Source organism: Bos mutus, chromosome 17 (assembly GCF_027580195.1).
Source record: "Bos mutus isolate GX-2022 chromosome 17, NWIPB_WYAK_1.1, whole genome shotgun sequence".
NCBI classification, from domain to species: domain Eukaryota; kingdom Metazoa; phylum Chordata; class Mammalia; order Artiodactyla; family Bovidae; genus Bos; species Bos mutus.
In genome coordinates this window covers 20,210,055-20,230,567 of record NC_091633.1, presented here as the reverse complement: position 1 = coordinate 20,230,567, position 20,513 = coordinate 20,210,055, and the positions used below count along the sequence as shown (strand labels likewise).

General features: G+C 40.0%; 1 protein-coding gene across 1 annotated transcript in view; it reads left to right on the top strand.

Annotated features, from left to right (window-relative positions):
- The window catches only part of MPHOSPH9 (M-phase phosphoprotein 9), a 54,028-nt gene extending 33,976 nt beyond the window's left edge, over positions 1-20,052 (top strand). The window contains 10 exon segments of the mRNA XM_005904670.3: positions 138-202; positions 1,617-1,718; positions 8,172-8,297; positions 9,421-9,593; positions 10,743-10,889; positions 11,687-11,807; positions 12,617-12,720; positions 13,394-13,641; positions 13,949-14,017; positions 17,747-20,052. Of these exon segments, the coding sequence (XP_005904732.2) occupies positions 138-202; positions 1,617-1,718; positions 8,172-8,297; positions 9,421-9,593; positions 10,743-10,889; positions 11,687-11,807; positions 12,617-12,720; positions 13,394-13,641; positions 13,949-14,017; positions 17,747-17,848 (1,257 nt within the window). The 3' untranslated portion in view covers positions 17,849-20,052.
- The last annotated feature ends 461 nt before the right edge of the window (positions 20,053-20,513 follow it).

Below are 20,513 nucleotides of genomic sequence, written 5' to 3'. Positions count from 1 at the left end.
GGTTGATGCCAGACTTGCTGATTATGCATAATTTTCTTTATAGTTCTCTTTTGGATTAGTTTTATATTATGCATCTTAAGAGGAATACATCTAAATATTTGTCTTCACTTATCTGAATTTTTTCTTTATTTTCATAGGATACATTAAATATAACTGAGAACAAATTGCTTGATGCACATACTCAGATTTCTGATTTGAAAAGGTAAAATCTATTATCTTACTAATAAGCAAAAACCTTTTAATTGTTCTTTGAGCCCTTAAATATGTGTCTAGATTGAAAATGATGGGAAAGAAAACCCTTTCTTAAGGATTTTTAAGCACTTTGAGATTAGATTTTATCCTCATCTTCCCATCACCTGGAAATACATTTGATTTTAGCCGAAGATTTTAAAATAATTAGAATACATCGGTGGCTGTGCCCACAAGGTGTGCACGTGCTTAAACATTATGCATTTTCTTAGCATAGGTAAAGTGTAAGTGATATTAAGTCATTGAAAAGAATTTTAGGAAGTAGTCTAATTCACCGAATTATTTTTGTGCTCCAAAAAGAAAATAGTATTCACACCAATTTTGTGGTTATATATTTCTTAAAGACCAGGTTCGGGGACTTATTCATGATCTGATTTGCTTAATTAGGTAAGGCACAGTGTGTAAATGGTCCCTATGGCCATGATTAGATATTTCTAATTGGCTTCAGAGTGTATTTTTGTGTTTGGAGATTAATGATGTCCCTTATTTAGAGATTTTACCATACTCTTAAGGACTTCTCATTGGAAAGAACAGAAGTACTGGGTAGCTTTCTTGTCTGCTCAAGTCTTTTCTGTGAAGTGTTCAGTTCTAGGGATAGTTTTGTTATCAGATTGGTATACACAATCAGCCTTGTTAGAGCTTTCTTTCTCAAACCTTCCCTGCAACAGAGTAGGTAAGAATCTAAATTTGAAAGATGAGATAAAGACATATTCAAAAGTTTTAAAAGAACAGAAAGAATGCAAAGATAAGCCTCAAAATAATTAATTGGCCATAGTACTTATTTTCTGTTGGTGAACTTGAAGATAAGCTGTTATTCTGAGCATGGCACAAATTAGATGAGCTGCCTGTAAGTTGAGAGTTGTTCAGAAAGCAAGTTCTTGTTAATAGGGCTGCTTTGGATGGCAAGCCTGCTTTCTCTTTTGTGAGAGCCTAACCTGTGTGTATTTTGTACAAGTCACATACCTGTTAGAATTAAACATCTTTTGCAGTTTATTTGCGAATTGCAGTTTATTTGATTGCTTGAATTTTATTTTTATTTAATTTGTACTGTTTTATCTGTAGTCAAATTTCTAAATTTTTTTCTACTTGCTGTATTAAATGCATTTGTTGTTCCCTTTTCCTTTAGTTATAGCATATGAAATACTCCTTTGTAGGATTTTTTTCTATTTGCCTTTCTATTTATTCTCCCTGATTTTGTTCAGCTTCTTAAAGTTTAATGTGACATTTTACTATGAAAAAGTTATATGGATTTGCATCTCTTTTGTCACCCCTTTCGTAGAAATGTCTGTTAAATAAGTAATTTATAATTGAGCTGTATTTTAAGCTTGTTGAAATGTACTTAATTTATTTTACTGCTTTTGAATTAGGACAATTTCAAAACTTGAAGCTCAAGTCAAGCAAGTAGAGCATGAAAATATGTTAAGTCTTCGTCATAATTCTAAAACTCCCATGAGACCCTCACATGCCAAGTAAGTTACTTCATTTAATCTCTATGAAACTAGTAATAGGTAAAGCCTGTAATTGAACTGAGACACTCACCTGTGTAAATCATGAGGAAGACAGGGTTAAATGTCATCACAGATCTTATGTGTGAAAGCATCTTACTGTTAGATATTATGAAAACTCTTACGCAGAGGCATTTGCCAAAAGGAGGAAGTAGTAGAAGCAAATTGGGACTGAGGAGAATTGGGATGGTTTTTGGTTTTTGACTCTGCCCAGCTGTGTGACCTCAGATGAATCACTTAATTTTTTTGGAGCTCAATCTTATAATCTGTAAAATCAAGGACATTGGACTACAACATCTCAAAAGGTGTGTTAGCCCTTGTGCTCAAATGCTCAGTCATGTCTAACTCTTTGCGATCCCATGGACTGTAGCCTACCAGGCTCATCTGTCCGTGGGATTGTCCAGGCAAGAATATTGGAGTGAGTTGCCGTAGCTCTTAACTTCCATAAATTTCATTCCTGTGTTAATGAAAAACTTATGATGATGGATCTGCGTTAGGTTATGTGAATTTTTCTTTTTAGTTTTTCCAGATTAGCTTTGTTATAAGCTAAGAACATTATCTTGATGATACATTTACAGAGTAAGTTTTTTCATAATTTGAATTGTTTTTTATTATGATTTTGATGTAAAAAAAGTAATAAAGAGTAGATTATAACTTCCTAATATTGATGTTTTATCACAAAAATTTTAAATTGTGTTAACCTTTTTAAGTTATAATTGTCAAAGGAGAAACTTTTTCTAAATTTTTACTAATCTATTTTATGTGGGACATAATGGATTATTTAAAGAAAAAAATATGTAAATAACTGAAGTTGGATGTTTGAGATTGAACAAAAGGAAGGACTAAGGTTTGCCTGGGGGGAAAGGCCTTTCTGAGGAAGGGACATGTAAGCTGAGAGGTAAGACGTGTTTGGAGTCCTTCAGGAGAGAGGTGTGGAAGGGAGGGAGTGTTCCAGACAGAGACAGTGGTCTTGCTGAGTCCTGAGGAAGGAGAGAGCTTAGTTTTATGTTTGAAGAACCCAGAGGAGGCTTGTGTGGCCTTACTGTTCCCATCATACACAAGGGTTTGGGTTTTACTCTAAGTCCATTGGGGCACCTTTGAAGGCTTTTTGTATAGTAAAATGGTGTCATTTTATACTTTTGTTCAGTGAACCTGCCATAAGGAAGGGAAAAGAGTAGAAGCAGACTAATTAGACTCTTGAAGGACTTGGAGAGAGATGGTATTAGCTGGGTTGTGGCCACAGAAATGGGTAGAGGGGAAGGATTTGAGAAAATTCTGGAGGTAGAAGCCACAGAACATAGTTATGAGTTGGATGGAGCGTAAGAAAGGGAGGTTTCAGATAAGGCCAGGTAAAACCTTTGTTTCTGTCTTAAACAGCCAAGGGTGTCACATTGAACCAGGGAAGAGATGCGAAGAGCAGACCATGAAGTAAAGATCAGAATTTCCATCTTGAATATTTTAGTGTGAGATTCATGTGAATTCCAAGTGGAACTCAAGCAGGGGATGATAAATTTGCATTTGGAGTGCAGAAAGAAGACTGGAGTTACAAATACTAGAGTTTTGTCTTTGTAGGTGGCGCTTAAAGTTATTGGATGGATGGGTGTGTGTAGTGACAAGTGAGTCCAGGTCAGAGCTCTGAAGAGCTCCAGTGTTGTGGTTTTGGGTAGAGAAGGAGCTGGAAAAGGAAACTGAGAAATAGCTGCTAAAAAACAGGAAGAAGACTGAAGCAGCTACCATGAGAACCAGTGAGATAAAGACTGAGTGTCCCTTGCATTTGCAAGCTGGGGGTTCTTGATGACCTGGAGAGCCATTTATGTAGAGCCATAGAAGCGGAAGCCAGTTGGGAATGTACTGAATGAAGAGCAAGTGAAAACAACCTGGATGTCTAACAGCTGTAATGTCAGTGTATTGTGATACATTTATGCATAATATTGCTCAGCATGACCATATACAGACTAGATCAGGGGTTGACAAGCGACAGCTCCCTAGCCAAATCCAGGCCTATGCCTGTTTCTGTAGGGTCTGTGAGCACAGAATGGTTTTTGTTTTTAATTTTTCGGGGGGGGGGAAAGTTTCATGATACATGAAAACTATATGAAATTCAGTTTTTAGTGTCCATAAATAAAGTTTGATTGGCTCACATCCAAGTTTATTCACTTACATGCTGTCTATAGCTGCTTTGTGCTACAGTGGCAAAGGTGAGTAGTTGGGACTGAGTCTATCTGGCTGATAACACCTAAAATATTTATTATTTGGCTGTTTACTGAAAAAATTTGCCCACTCCTGAACTAGACTCAATGTGGTTTAATCTTTTTGTTTGTTTGTTTGTTTTTTGGTTTAATCTTAACATAATATGGAACAACAACAAAAAACTAGTTGCAGAAGAAATAGGATGCTAGTTATTAGATTGGTACACAAGTACTTGCAGTTTTGGACTGTGAATTTTAAGTCATCATGTGTTTAATCGCTTCAGTCATGTCCGACTGTGATCCTATGCACTGTCGCCCACCACACTCCTCGGTCCATAGGATTCTCTAGGCAAGGATACTGGAGTGGATTGCCATGCCCTCCTCCAGATAAATCATTATAACTAGGCTCAAACACATCTTTATTAATCAAAATAGGGACTGTTACACATTTTTGCCAACGAGAAATAAGTGTGTTTATTCCTGTAGTGTAGAGATCCATGCTTTGGGATTTGTCAGACTCTCGGAAAGCATTTCGGAGAAGGCAATGGCACCCCACTCCAGTACTCTTGCCTGGAAAACCCCATGGACGGAGGGGCCTGGTGCTGCAGTCCATGGGCTCGCTAGGAGTCGGACACGACTGAGCGACTTCACTTTATGTTTTCACTTTCATGCATTGGAGAAGGAAGTGGCAACCCACTCCAGTGTTCTTGCCTGGAGAATCCCAGGGATGAGGGGGCCTGGTGGGCTGCCATTTATGGGGTCGCACAGAGTCGGACACGACTGAAGCGACTTAGCAGCAGCAGCAGCAGAAAGCATTTTCTGCCTCCTGCTGGTTGTGGAAGCATTTTCCTTGCAGAAAGTTGTGGAGATGGTTGAAGAAGTGATAGTTGGTTGGCGAGATGTCAGGTGGATATGGTGGATGAGGCAGAACTTCGTAGCCCGATTTGTTTACCTTTTGAAGTGTTGGTTGTGCTACACGTGGTTGGACATTGTCTTGGAGAAGAATTGGGCATATTCTATTGACCAGTACCAGCTACAGGCTTTGAGTTTTTGGAGTATCTCATCGATTTTCTCAGATACAATGCTTTCCCTGGGATTCAGAAAGCTGTAGTGGACCAAGCGGACAGCAGACCACTACACAGTGACCATGACCTTTTCTTGGTGCAAGTTTGGCTTTGGGAAGTGCTTTGGAGCTGCTTCTCGGTCCATCCACTGAGCTGGTCGTCACTGGGTGTATTAAATCCACTTTTTGTCGCATGTCACAATCCTATGAGAAATGGTTCACTGTTGTGTAGAATAAGAGAAAGCGGTACTGCAAAACGACAACTTTTTAGATTTGCAGTGAGCTCATGAGGCACTCACTCAGTGAGTTTTTTCATCTTTCCAATTTGCTTTCAAATGCCAGTGAAAGTGAAAATCGCTCAGTCATGTCCGACTCTTTGCTACCCCATGGACTGTACAGTCCATGGAATTTTCCAGGCCAGAATACTGGAGTGGGTAGCCATTCCCTTCTCCAGAGGATCTTCCCAACCCAGGGATCAAACCCAGGTCTCCCTCACTGCAGGCAGACTCTTTACCAGCTGAGCCACCAGGGAAGCCCTTTCACTTGCGACATTGAATTCTTTGGCAGCTTCTTGTGTAGTTGTAAGAGGATCAGCTTCAGTGATGGCTCTCAGTTGGTTGTTAGCTTCCAATGGCTGGTCACTGCGCTCCTCATCTTGAAGGCTCTTGTCTCCTTTGCAGAACTTCTTGAATCACCGCTGCACTGTACTTTCCTTAGCAGTTCCTGGGCCCAATGCATCGTTGGTGTTGCACGTTGTCTCCAGTGCTTTACAACCCATTTTGAATTTGAATTAAAAAAAAAAAGTCACTTGAATTTGCTTTTCATCTAACATCATTTCTATAGTCTAAAATAAATATAAACAGCAAGTAATAAGTCATTAGCAAAAAAATGTGCATTAAAATTATGTATAACATAACCACATTTAAGAAGGTATTCCAGTATCCAAAAGGCAGGGTTCAGCAATGCAAAATCTCAATTACTTTTTCACCAATCTTTGGAGTAGGAAATGGCAACCCACTCCAGTATTCTTGCCTGGGAAATTCATGGGCAGAGGAACCTGGTGAGCTGCAGTCCAAGGGGTTGCAAAGAGTCAGATACAACTGAGCACCTGAGCACACATACAATAGATGTTTACCTTAGAGAAGTTCTTGTGTATGTTTATTATAGCATTGCTGAAAAGGGAGTACATTGAAAACTAAACATTCACCAAGAGGGGAAAGGGTAAATAACTTGTGATACAGTCATACTGTGGGTAAATGATTAAAATGGTAGAGGTTTATATATGTATTAACATGCGTATGTCTCATACAGAATGTTGAGTAGAAAAAGCATTAAAAGGATGTGTACCTTATGCCTTTTATGTAATTTTAAAAATGTAAACAACCAGAAATATGCTTTTTATGTCTTAAAAACACATATGGTAAGATGGTAGCATTTGTTAAAACTATGGGCGAGTGCTTGTTATGGTACTCTTTGTAATTTTCTAAAAATGTTTGAAATGATTCTTCATTTAAAAACTGAGGGGAAGAGGAATGACTGGGATTGAAATGAAAATAGATGAGACAACCCTTTTAAAAAAGTTTGGTTGTGAAAAGGCGCAGAGAGAGGAAGACAGGAGTTCCTGTCTCCTGGTTTCTGTTTTCTCTCTGGAGTGTGATGGGTGGTTATCACCTGACAGTCAAGCCTGGGGCGAGGGGTTTGAGGAGAGTGGAGAGGGTGTCAGATAGTCATATTTGGTGAATCGGAGCTCCTTGATTATAGCAAGACGTGTTGGCAGCCAGTGTCGGGTGTCCACTTGAGATAGCGATTCTCTGATGATGTCCCAGTCTACACAGGCAGGCAGCTTCTTTCCCGCAAAGCTCAGCTGTAAAAATACAGACACTGAAGAAAAGGGAGGTCATTGTAGTCATCCAGGCTTAGGTCTTGCTGCCAGTCAGGTGTGCCGGAAAGTGATTAGAAAAGTGGTTCCAGGCAATGAGTAATGATCAGCAGGAGAGTGTCCTGGGTCGGGGGTGGGTGGTAAAGAGGAGCTGTAAAGCCGGAAGGGGCTGACGCCCAGGGGAAGGGGAGACCCAGGGTCATGGGCCTTGAGGTGAGTGTGTTGTGCATGCGGATGCTTGAGCATGGGAGTCGGAAGGATCTTGGAGGTTTGATTTCCTTTTTTAAAACATATTTATTTGGCTGCTCTGGGTCTCAGTTGCAGCATGCGGGATTTTTAATTGCAGCATTCAGACACTCAGTTGCAGCATGTGGGATCTAGTTCCCTGAGTGGGGATCGAACCTGGAGCCCCTGCGTTGGGAATGCAAAGTCTTAGCCACAGGACCACCAGGGAAGTCCCTGGAGGTTTGATTTCTGAGGGGACTGTCTTCTCTAGGGTCATAAAGTTCAGTGAGCATCCTCTGAGAGTTGCATGGTTGGTGGGAGGTGGAGCAGCTCCCATGTGCATGGGGAGGGTGGTCAGGACAAGGGCAGGAGCTACCAGAGGATGGTGGAATGAGCTTCGGACGGGCTGTGCTTCCCAGGAACGGAGGCAGGAACATCCTGGTCTAGAACGGCACTGTTCAGTACAGCAGGGCCCTTCTCCACAGAGCTGTTTAAATCTAGCTGTGTTGCAAGCATTCACGAGTTTGTGTGTATGGCTGATGGCTATGGTATTGGACTGTGCAGATGGAAGGCCTTTTCTGTCTTCACAGAAAATTCTTTGAGCCCTCCTGGTCTACGGGGGAGAGGCAGGACCGTCCTTCATCCCCTGGCCCTGAGCTCCAATGGGTCATAAAGGGTGTGAAGTGTGGTGAGGGCGTGGGCGGGGGTGTTCAGAGCTGTGTGCATGTGAATGCACCAAATCTTGAGGCTAGATTTAGTTCAAGACATACACAAATTATGTAATTTTCTAGGTGTGAGCCAGATGTTTTGTTTAAGTTATGCGTTGATTTGTTGAAGATTTGTCTTCTTGTTCTTCCGAGACCAAGAAGAGCAATTCAGTTGGAACTGAAAACCTTCAAATAGAGTTCATCTAGCTACAATGATAAGATTGTTCTATGCAGTCTTTGAATCCCTGGGTAAATGTGGAAATAGTATGTCAGAGCAGGTTATTTGCTGTCTGTGCTCAGTCTAAACCAGAGTGCAGACCTTGCAGCGTCTGAGCACACTTCTCATCCTTGCAGCACACTGGCAGGCTCGGATGTCAGCCGGAGGAAGTGGCTGATCCCAGGAGCGGAGCATTCCATCTTCACTGGGCAGCCCCTGGACACCAAGCTGGACAGCCAGCCAGAGGAGACCTGCCTTCCTGGGTGAGACAGCTCCATCGAAGATCTCATTTAGGCACTCTTAGCTTTTCTTAGAGATTTCAGTTGCCTTTCAAAGTTCAGGAAGGTTTAAAGAGCCATCTCCTTGTTCCTTTCATGTCTTAATTTTGAGGATCTGATTTTTCTTTTACTTTGAAAGGCTAGTGCTTTTAGGAAATTTTCCTTTCAGAGGTGGTGCAGAGCCTCTGCACTTGTGCCCCTGGCATAGCCATGTGCCCTGTGCATGGGCTTGCAGTTAGGACACGAGGTTGATCCTCACCCTGTGGATCACCAGAGCCCCCAGAAGCAACCTCATTCATTTCCTCCAGAGTGTCGTATAAATATTATATTTCTCTGAGTGCTTCCATGGTGGCTCAGTAGTTAAGAACCCACCTGCTAATGCAGGAGATGCTGGTTCGATCCCTGGGTCAGGAAGATCCCCTGGAGAAGGGCGTGGCAATGTACTCCAGTGTTCTTGCCTGGGAAATCCCATGGACAGAGGACCCTGGTGGGCTACAGTCTATGCGGTCACAAGAGAGACAGACATGACTTCGCGACTAAACAATAGCATGCGCTAGGCTGTGAAAAGGATTGGGAAACAATGGTCTTATATAACAGGTTCAGTTTTATTGATTTGTATTGAAAAGCATACGTATTTATTGTGGAGTATAACTATCAACCATCATGTTATTCCTCTAGTCTAGTAATAATCCCAGTAAACCATCTTAGTTCAGGCTGTTACAACAGATTACCCTTGACGGGGTGGCTTAAGCAACAAACGGTTACTTTCTACAGCTCTGGAGGTGGGCAGTCTGAGATCAGGGTGCCAGCATGGCTGGGCTGGATTCTGTCCTCACGTGGCCTTTCCTTGGTGCATGTGTCTCCAGAGGGAGAGATCAAGATATCTCTTCCTCTTTTTATAAAGGTATTAACCCCAGCGTAGGGGCTTCACTCTCATGTTATCATCAAAACCTAATCACCTTCAAGACCCCACCTCCCTGCCCCCGACATACACACCATCGCATTGAGAATAAGAATTCATCATAAGAATCTCATTCAACATAAGAATTTTGGAGAGACAGAAAATATTCAGGTCATAGCACTGTGTGTCTTGTAATTACTATTTAAGGTACCATTCTTCTCTGGAAAAGGATCTTTCACCTGGAAGTTCACCAAGTTTATTGATAAAAAAGCAGAGAGAGACTTTAGACACACCAATCATGAAAGCTTTGAAAGAACTTGATGAAGAAAAAGTATTTAAAAATTGGGGTACACAGACAGAGAAAGAGGATACCTCGAATAGTAAGTATTTTATTCCTTGTCTGATAGAAATATAGATGCGTACATAGATCTCCTCCCCTTTCTACCCCAACTATATACCTTCTTAAAATGAAATGCCCCAAGTAGTAAAATAAAAAGTTAAATTTATTTTCCTGCTGCTTCAGCCCTATTTCAGACAGTTGAATCCACTAGTTGTTAATGTATCATTGTCGTTACATACATACCTTTTATACAAAGTAAATGACATATTAGTCTCTGTTATTAAAGATTTCTGTGACATTCTTAAGAGTATTTGAAACTTTCTACCTCAGTTTGTCTTACTCACACACATCAGAAAGTTACAGCAGGCATTTGGAGTTCATAAAGTGAGATATAACATTTCCTACGCTCCCTTTCTTGCTTACTGAGCTTCTGTCAGTAGGACAAGAAGTCTGTTTATTTTTTAATGATTTTATTTGTTTATTTTCGGCTGTGCTGGGTCTTAGTTGCCACACGGGCTTCTTTCTAGTTGCGGCCAGCAGGGCTTACTCTTTGTTGTGGCTACTCTTCTCACTGCAGTGGCTTCTCTTGTGGAGAACAGGCTCTAGCGTGTGTGGGCTTCAGTGGTTGCAGCAGGCGGGCTCAGTCGTTAGAGCTCCTGGGCTCTATATCAGGCTATAGTCAAGGCACTCAAGCTTATTTGCTCCACAGCATGTGGGATCTTCCCAGATCAGGGATTGAACCCGTGTCTCCTGCATTGGCAGGCAGATTATTTACCACTGAGCCTCCAGGGAAGCCCAAGAAGTATGTTTAATACTTGAAGTGTGTTTCACAGGTCCAGGCACTTGTACTTTCTGTGGCGCTTATTTGGTCAGGCCTGCTAATCACATCATTAAGATCTTCGGTGTTATATTTCCTAAGCAGTATCTCCTAGTAAATAAATTAGTGACCTGTTTTCTAAAAATAAACTCTCTTGAAAAATCACCTTGAATGCCAGTTGTAAACAGAGAACCAGAATGAATTCATTAAAAACTCCCACATTTTTTTTCATCAAGTGTTTTCATTGTAATGTGGTGCATTTGCAAATAATCATTATAATATAGATAGAAGAATTGCTTGCTTTGTGTAACCATCTGCTGATGAAGGCAGATAACTGAAGCTAGTTTTGTTTTTTACATTTTTCTGTTACAGAATTGGTGAATCCTCGGCCAGCTGACTCTTCAGTCAATGCAAGTCGGTCCCCAGAGAGAGGTGCCCAGCAAAGACAAAAGAGGTTTAATTCTGCTTCACAGAGATCATCATCTTTGCCACCTTCAAATCGTAAATCGAATACTCCAAGTAAGGGTTAGAGGTTTCTGTCTTGGGCTTGGAAGAGTGACATCTGAGCTGTACACACTGATGCTTTCTGCTTCCCTTATGCTTTTCGTAGCACCTAGTACAGTACTCTGAACACCGAATCTCTAAATGCCATCTTGTTCAGTAACAAACTGTCTGATTGCACAGTTACTATGACCATAACAGAAGACATTCTCACCGTTTATCAAAGTGAGATTTTTATGTGTGTTCCACAAATGTTTTGCAACTAATACCACTTCAGTTTTTGAGTCAAACTCAAATATTTTGATACTGACTAATTAAACATTAGTTCAAACAAATTAAGCTAGCCTGAAATAAAGCTGGTTTTTTTTTTTCATGTAGTTACCTAAAGTTACTCAGCATTTTCTTTAGCCGGTTGCAAGTATGATTTTAAACTCAAGCATTGGATTTCTGTATCCTTAATTTCCATTTTCGTAAGCAGCTGAAGAAATTCATATATGACTGTGCTCTTAGAACTGTTCATAGGTGCACTGGTGTTTCCATCTTATTTCCAGTCGACTTCTAAAATCCTGAAAAACCAGTTTTGAGACAGAGCACTGCAACAACAGTCTGATAGAGTAAAATATGGCCAGTGGTTTCCTCTAGATAGTTAGAAGTATGCGTTTAGTTTTGTGTACTCTTATTTATCTTTCAAAAAGTTTTACAGTGAAAATGTATTCTTTTTACAGTTAGTTTTTCTTTCAGTGCTTTTCTGTGTTCTGCCAACATAGCCCCTACATAGAAGGAAAAGACTGTCCCCTCTTCATTTTCCTCTGTAGCAAGGAGAGAGATTATGTTAACACCAGTGACCATGGCGTATAGTCCAAAGCGATCCCCTAAAGAAAATTTATCCCCAGGATTTAGTCATCTACTTAGCAAAAACGAGAGCAGCCCGATTCGGTAAGTTCTCTAAAAACTGTAGAATAAAATATGTAATAGAATTGATTTTTTTTTTTTAATGTCAACTTTTACATCTAGCTATCACTAATTTTTCAGTTGTCAGTTGGGATTCTGTAGATTTAAATCATTTAAATAAACGCCCTACTAAAAATAAAAAAAGTACTATAATACATGAAAACTGTTTTTAACCATGTAAACTGGCTACTATAAAATTTAAATACTGCCTCAGAACCCCTTCCAGCTTTTGGATATAGAATAATTCTTTGTTTTCCTAAAAAGGTTTAAGGTATAAGGAAAACTGGGGGCAATTTGTATAAGAAAGTGGGCTGTCTTGGTATGGCCCTGGCACTCAACATCAGTTTACCTGTGCTCCTGAGAAGGTTGTTCTCTCTGAAGGGTGGTCTGCTGTGTGTACTGTGGTGGGAGATGACCACTGACGCCTAAGACACGAGAGCTGGTGGCCCAGCTCTGTCGGGCTGTTGGGGAAAATTAATGAAGCACATTGAACCTCAGTTTCCTCTTCTATAAAACAGGGATAATAATGCCTATCTGCTTATTTCATATGCTTATTAACAAAGATCAGATGAGATCATGTATCAGTAAATGCTTTAAGTCGCTGGCATGTAAATATAGTTTTGTGTTAGAAAATATTATTTAAATTTAAGTTTTAAAAAATATATGACCACCTTTCTCTCTTAAAAAATATGTAAATATGTGAGTTAACTTGGATGCCAGCTCATCTGTCTAGTGGAGAATAGGGAACATCAGTTAACATTTTTTTCTCACAAGTAACTTGCTTCATTCAATAGATTTGATATACTTTTGGATGATTTAGATACTGTTCCTGTGTCTACTGTACAACGTTCCAATCCAAGGAAACAACTCCAGTTTCTTCCTCTAGATGACTCGGAAGGTATCTTTTCCTAAAAAATTATTAATTATGGTTTTAGTCATTCATTTTGTGAGTTTCTGGCATCAGGGCTCTAGATGACATTATAGCCTGCACTTAAATTTTTTTTACCCAAGGGCCTCTAAAAATAAGTATTGTTGATGCTCATATTGTTTGTGTTATCCTCATTGGAAAGTTGGGAAACTGAGGTCAGGGGATGTTAATGTTTAATTACCAGGGCCATATTGTTCAGTTTTTTATGTTCTGTAACTTATATACAACTTAGGCTTTGGATGTTTTTTCCTTTTTCTCAATTGTACTTTCTGTTTGAGATAAAGTTATAAAATAATATACATGAAATTGCTTGGGCAGGCCCTTAAAATGCTAACTCTGTAATGTTGATATATGTCCACTAAATGTGTTGCTTATTTTTTAAACTTCTTTTGCTTCAAGTTTACAGAAAGTTTGCATACGTTTATTTAGGGGAGATGTGAAGATTGTCAGACTGAGGGAAAGGTTTTTAGAATTCTGAGGAGAAAAAGCTGAGTATATATGATTGATTACATATTTTCTTTTCATTACGTTTTTTTGACCATGTAGCAGCCATTTCCAGAAAGTGAAGTTGGGTAGCATATTTAGTATGTACATGCTCTTTGAGAAGAGTTGATAAGGAAGAAATTTCTTTTCTCTCTGGCAGAAAAAAAATACTCAGAAAAAGCCCCTGACATCCATGTTAATCATAGCTCTTCCCCCGAACCGTTGCCAAATGGAGCGAAGAAAGTCTCTGTGAGACCAGCCTGGGAGAAGAACAAGTCATTTAGCTATGAACAGTGTCAGCCCGTCTCCACAGCACCACAGGGTAACAATTTTGAGTATACAGCAAAGATAAGGACCCTAGCTGAAACGGAACGGTTTTTTGATGAACTTACAAAAGAAAAAGACCAGGTAAAAACAAACAGACAAAAAAAGTTTTAAATCTTTGTCTGAACTTAATACAGATGTCTGAGGAACAGTCAGAAGGGAATTATTGAGTCAAACACAGGAAGTTACTGTTGATGCCATACAAAGCTGTACTGGAAACGCGTGTGAACCCAGCTGTCGTTACTAATTGTGTCAGAGGGAACTTAGGTGAAGTCGAGATGGACAAGAAAATACTAGGCTGAAGTCTTCTTTCCATCCTGTTATAAACATCCTTGCCAGTAATTAGAATTCCCCTATTTTTATTTAAACGTTTTTTTGTGTGTGTTACCAGATTGAGGCAGCACTAAGCCGAATGCCGTCTACTGGAGGACGAGTCACTTTGCAGACGAGATTAAATCAGGTGACGTGTCTTAGCTTGAATCTGCTTTGGAGGCCTGATGCTAGTCAGTGCTCCATTTAACCACGAGGATTTTTTTTCTTCTACTTTTAAAAAAGTATTTATTTACTTATTTATGGCTGTGCTGGGTTTTTGTTGGCTGTGTGCAGGCTTTCTCTAGTTGTGGTGCGTGGGCTCCTTGTTTCGCTGGTTTCTCTTGTTGCAGAGGGTGGGCTCTAGAGCGAGGGCTCAGTGGTTGTGGCACATGGGTTTAGTTGCCCTGAGGCATGTGGGATCCTAGTTCCCAGACCAGGGATCAAACCTATGTCCCCTGCGTTGGCAGGCGGATTCTTAACCACTGGGCCACCAGGGAAGTCTGCACGGCCCCACAGTGGTTCTTTAATGTCAGTTTGTAGGCACATTGAAACAGTCGATCAGAACTTTTAGCCTTTATGGGAAGTGTTTGGTAATGACAGCGTATTTTATAACCTGATGCTAGCTTTCAGGAACAAAGTGATTTTACTTGATACTTCCAAGAAAAGGCATTCATGCCATCATGTTTTCAAGAAACTAACTTGGGAGCAAATGGCAAGATGTCTGTTAACAGATTTCTGCATTGTTAAGGCTCTCACATGAAATCTCTCTTTTTGTGTTTTGTTTTTTCCTCTCCAAACTGCAAATTATTTCTGAATCTCTTTCCATTTAGTGAACATGTAAAACAGTGGCACTTTGCAACTGGAATAGATGTGAGGTTAAAAAGAGAAATGTGATTCCATTATTGAGCAGGAGATGGTGCAGGTGAAATGACCCATGTGCCTTTCTTTTAGTTGCTTTTCAAAGAGAATTATCAATAAAATGCATGAAGCCATGGGACATTTTAAATCTCTTTTTGTAACATTTTAAACATCACATCAGTGCCGTGTCTCATATAACAGCATGCTTTGGCTTTTCAGTGCCTTAATTTCAGGAAAAGTTCATTCTCAGATTGATCTGTGATATCAGAAGGAAAGAGAGACACACAGAAGAGGTCTTTTTCTAGGTTTGTACTTAGGAATCCTGCACAAGCATTCTCAGCCCTTTTGTTGTTGTTGCCCTTTGTCTTCTTACTATATTGAAACAGCTTTGGCATACATGACCAGAAACTAAGGCCCTTTAAAAGTCTTATTTTAAGAGCTTGTTGGGACCTCCCTGGTGGCTCAGTGGTAAAGAATCTGCCTGCCAGTGAAGGAGACATAAGTTCGATCCCCAATCCAGGAAGATCCCACATGGGTTCTTCGTTATCTTTAACGTCTCTTTTTTTTCTGACTTTCTTTCATTTCCTTTGTTGCTCTGAAAGTTTTTATTCAATAATTGGTAAGACTCAACACATGAAACTCATTTTTAAGTAGTTTACTGAGAAATTTCCTGGTGGTCCAATGGTTAGGACTCTGTGATTCCCCTGCAGGCGGCACAGGTTTGATCCTGGTCCCAGATCCCACAAGTCACAAGGTGCAGCCAGAAGTAAATAAGCAGTTTATTGGGAAGGCAGAAGAAAAATTTGTTGGTTCTCTAATTCTAAATGTATCTGAAACATTTGGTTCCATATATGTTTACATATGATGATTTTAAGCTCTTTATGAAGTGAAGTGAAAGTCACTCAGTCGTGTCCAACTCTTTGCGACCCCATTGACTGGTCTATGGGATTCTCCAGGCCAGAATACTGGAGTGGGTAGCCTTTCCCTTCTCCAGGGGATCTTCCCAATCCAGGGATTGAACCCATGTCTCCTGAATTGCAGGTGGATTCTTTACCAGCTGAGCCACAAGGGAAGCCCTCGAATACTGGAGTGGGTAGCCTATCCCTTCTCCAGCGGATCTTCCCGACCCAGGGATTGGATTCTTTACCAACTGAGCTATCAGGGAGGCCCAAGCTCCTTATAATTTTATTTATTTTTATTTTTGGCTATGCTGGGTCTTCGTGCTTTTCTCTAGTGGTGGTGTGTGTGTTTCTCATTGTGGTGACTTCTCTTGTTGCGGACCACAGGCTCTAGAGTGTGCGGACTTCAGTAGTTGTGGCACGTGGGCTCAGTAGTTGTGGCTCCCTGGCTCTGGATCACAGGCTCAATAGTTGTGGCACACTGGCTTAGTTGCTTTGCAGCATGTGGGATCTTCCTGGATCGGGGATCGAACTCATGTCTCCTTCATTGGCAGGCAGATTCTTCACCACTGAGCCACCAGGGAAGTCCCAACAAGCTCTTAAAATAAGACTTTTAAAGGGCCTTAGTTTCCGGTCATGTGTGTCAAAGCTGTTTCAATATAGTAAGAAGATAAAGGGCAACAACAAAAAAAAGGGCTGAGGATGCTTGTGTAGGATTCGTAAGTAAAAAAGGGCAAAAAACGATGAAAAATGCTCCACCTCACTAATGAGTTAAAAAAAAACAGACACACATTTAAACAAAAGCATAATTTTTAAGGCTTTCCAGGAGGCTCAGTGGTAAAGAAACTGCCTGCCAGTGGAGGAGCCACAGGAGCCGTGGATTTGATACCTGGGTGGGAAAAATCTGGAGAAGGAAATGACAACCCACTCCAGTATTCTTGCCTGGAGAATCCCATGGACAGAGGAGCCTGGTGGGCTACAGTCCATGGGGTTGCAAAGACTTGGACACAGCTGAGCACACACACGTGTGCATGCATCATTTTTAAGCTCTTACATTGGCAGGTGTAAAACAAACAAAAAAACAATGATACCTGGGCTAGGGAAAAGCTTATCCTTCAACACTGAGTAAGGAGAAAGTGTCACAGACTTCCTGGAATTCAGCTTGACATGTATCCAAAGCTTTAAAATTATACATTTTTTTGGACCTAGCATTTTTACTTGAGGGAATGATTCCTAAGGCAATATTTCTAGGTATGTGTAGAGACATGTTTCAGAATATGTATTTAATTTAAAATGATCTCATAAAGGATATTCCATAACAAGAAAAGTTAAATTGAAAAACATTCTAAAGAAGTGTTTGATTTTTTTTTCTTAAAATGATGTTCCTATATACATAAAAAAACAGGAAACAGAAACAGTGGTTGTTACTTTTTGCTCTTCTATCTTCTGAATATTCTAAAAATGAACTGTTAATTTCTTACAGTGAAAGTGTTGAAGAGAAAATTTTTAGGTTTTATTTCGGGATACCATTGGAGTTAGTACTGAATAAAATACCTAAAGTGGTGAATATATATTTCAGGTACTGTTTAACAGTAGTAGTGTTTATTTTAAAATAGCAGTTGTTACACTGATTCATTGTACAATCTCTTGTTTCTTGGAAAGGTCTCCTCCAGCATTTTTCCTTTTTAACCTAGAAATTTTGGTCAGAAAAAAGTTATCTGATATAAGTGGGTTACAGCACCAGTCAGATGTGTCCATTTTTTCTGGGGAAATGTATGAAGAACCTTCTGGACTCCTCCTGTACTGTTTTCAGTTCAGCGGAGTCAAATAATTCTCTCCTAGAGAACTGGGTTGCTGTTGCTATAATTTCTACATAGTGTATCAAACATATTGAGAATATTTAAAGTTCAGCAGTTACCTTGAATGGTTGAAAAGTTGATTTATGTTTATAGTTTAAATGAAATAATGTAAAGGATGATTTGTATAAAAGCCAAAATAATTTTAATTTTGATGTTTAAACTTGCTCATTTGCTGCAAGAGAGAGGTCATTTTAGTGATACTTATAGAATTGGTGAACTCGGTAGAATTCTGATTAAGTTTTTTCCTTTATTTTCGCCCAGGAAGCCTTGGAAGATCGTTTGGAGGAGATTAATCGAGAGCTGGGTTCTGTTCGCATGACGTTAAAGAAATTCCATGTTTTGCGCACCTCTGCAAATCTTTGAGATTTGTGGTCATTAAATTTTGAGACATTTTTGTTTGCACTAATGTATAATTATGCACTCAAAAAAGGCAAACTATTTTATACTGTTTCTAAGCCTTCAAACGTAGTTTTACAATCATGCTATTCTTTACACTTGCTATTTTATACTTCAGATAGCCACATATTTTCAAGATATTTTTGTTATGCTCAGGAACCTCTTGTATATTTTACTATTTAAAAAGTATTATTTTTAAATAGTATATGTCTCCTGTTTATATCAAGAATAAAGAAATATAACAGGGGAGGCAGCTTTGTTTCTAAACATAGTGTTATCCTTTTACGATGAACTTTGCACACCAATTTTATAAACTTGTTCTACATTGTGAATATGAGTCTAGTTTTTTTAAATAAATGCTTAAGAAGAGCTTCCACAGTGATAGAGTAATACATGCTGAATGCAAAAAAAAAAAGCATACCCTAGATTTAACTATGTTGAAGTTTTTTTTAAAAATGGTAATGTAATTCCTGTTTGAAACGTGTCTTAGAGTGAACATTAGAGTTAATAATGGAAATGTTGGAAATAATGGAATATTGGAAAGCTCTGAAAGTGAGAATATTTCATTCTGTTTCCCTTAAGCTTTCTTATTTGTAAGAAAGAAAAATGCTAGAGATGGAAATCTCTAATTTTGTGATATATGTAGTACTTTCCAGAAAAAAGTCAGCTGGAGAGCTGTAGCTTTCTGCCCATCTTTCTGAATGTAACTTGTGTCCCACCTTTGACACTGATATGATAAAAAGCTTTGATGAAATACAGGCCACCACCCAGTAAGGTTGTAAGAGCAGTTTCCTCAGCGTACACGGCCTCAGATGTCAGATTGTCAGGAAGATGTTTTTAACATCTCTCCACCATCCCCCATCCCCCCACCCTCCCAATGAAGAAAAACACTTCCATAGTAGCTGCTGTAAGAACAGTAGGTGGAGGTCAGAGCAGCTTATGCTGCTTGTTACTGCACAGGTAATGTGTCTAGATAGAGCGCCGTGCCTTTCGATTGGCCTTGCTGGGGGGCTCTAGCCCACTGCCTTGGCAGTGCCTCCTGCTCTCAGAAATTCCACATAGGTCGGAGGCTGTGATCTGACCAGAAGTATGGCAGGTAGAGGTCCTGACTGCTGGTCAAGGTCCGGGCTCCTCAGCTGCTCGCTTTTTTGGTGGCCAGTCAGAACCCAGTGCCCACTCAAGCTCAATATGTGTTGATAAACAAGACTCATTCCACACTTTCAACACTAATTCCCACCGATTCAGGTTTTAAAGTTTGGTTTACTCTTGAGCTTTTTCTCCTCCTCCCTGTGGCTCTTAATAGCATGTAGTTTTGGCGAGCCAAGCCACCCGATATTCCACTAGGGTCTATGTATGCCTTCGAGCAGGGATCTCAGAGAATCTTTGAGCACCCTTCACCAAAGCTTCCTCTGCCTGAGCTCCAGGCCTGGTTCCCTCCTCAGGCTCCCTGCTCAGCGTTGTGGGGGGTTCTCAGCAAGGGGAACTCACTGACAGCTGCCTCTCCTGCTTCTTCCTGTCCATGAATCAGACCTTTGCTCCCACCTCCTGCAACCTGTTGAAGACCTCTGGCTAATCAGAGTTACTCATCAGAATCAAGTGCCTTACTCCTGGTATTTTTTTCTAGTCTTTTTTTTTTTCTTTCTTTCTTTCTTTTTAATCTCCTAGTGAAGAAAACATTCATTTTAATCAATCTCCAGTATAGTTGTATCAAAACTTAATACAGGGATTGACTTTACGGGTGATGCTCCCTTTAATATGGTCCTATACATGACATTAAAAACTCACTTGAAAATTGTCAGCCTGTTTCATTGTTCCCTGCTTTTATTGTAAAGTCTGTTACATTCCAAAGAATAGGAAATTGCCCTTTCAGAAGAGATGAGAGTTTTATCTTACCAGGGAGTTATCTTCTTAGTAGTCATATTCCAGTATTTAAGCCCCATTAAAGTGTCTTCTGTGCCTCTCAGGGAAACATGTGATTTGATTTGTGACATGTCATAAACTGGAAGTATCAGTCACTTCAGAAATTTAAAAAAAATTCTCTCCATAGCTGTGAAGAGGGACACCAAGGAAAATCCTTCCAACCGTCTTTCCTTTTGGTAATGCTTAATGTACAACTACTCTATTTAAAAACAGCCTCAGCTTTGTCCAAAAAAAAATAAAAAAAATAAAAACAGCCTAAAAGCTGGAAAGGTGACAACCTTAAAAAGCAACTGTTATATCCCAGGGAGGTAAACTATAGTTGCTGGCTGCAGTTAGGTTTTTTACTAAGTGAATCTTCCACTTCTAGGAAGTGCCATTTAAAATTGAAATAGAGTTACTGCTCTCCTGTCACCCAGACCTGCCGCCTTCCTTTCACTGAAACGCCTGAGGGAGGAATGTGCTTGACTGCTTGAAGGTGCCAAGTGGATATAGCTACTAATCCACACTAGGACTGCAGGAGCTGGACAGGGGACAGGTGAGCCAGACCTGGATCACACCCTGCTCAGGCTTTCCTCCAGGTAAAGATAAGAAACTTCCTTCCATTGTGGGAGATTATATGCAAAGTGCCTGGTATCTCTTAAGTTTTCAATCCGTAGTACATTTCAGATTCATTCTAAGTTATTAAATAGGCTTTTGAAGTAGTGATTTCAGT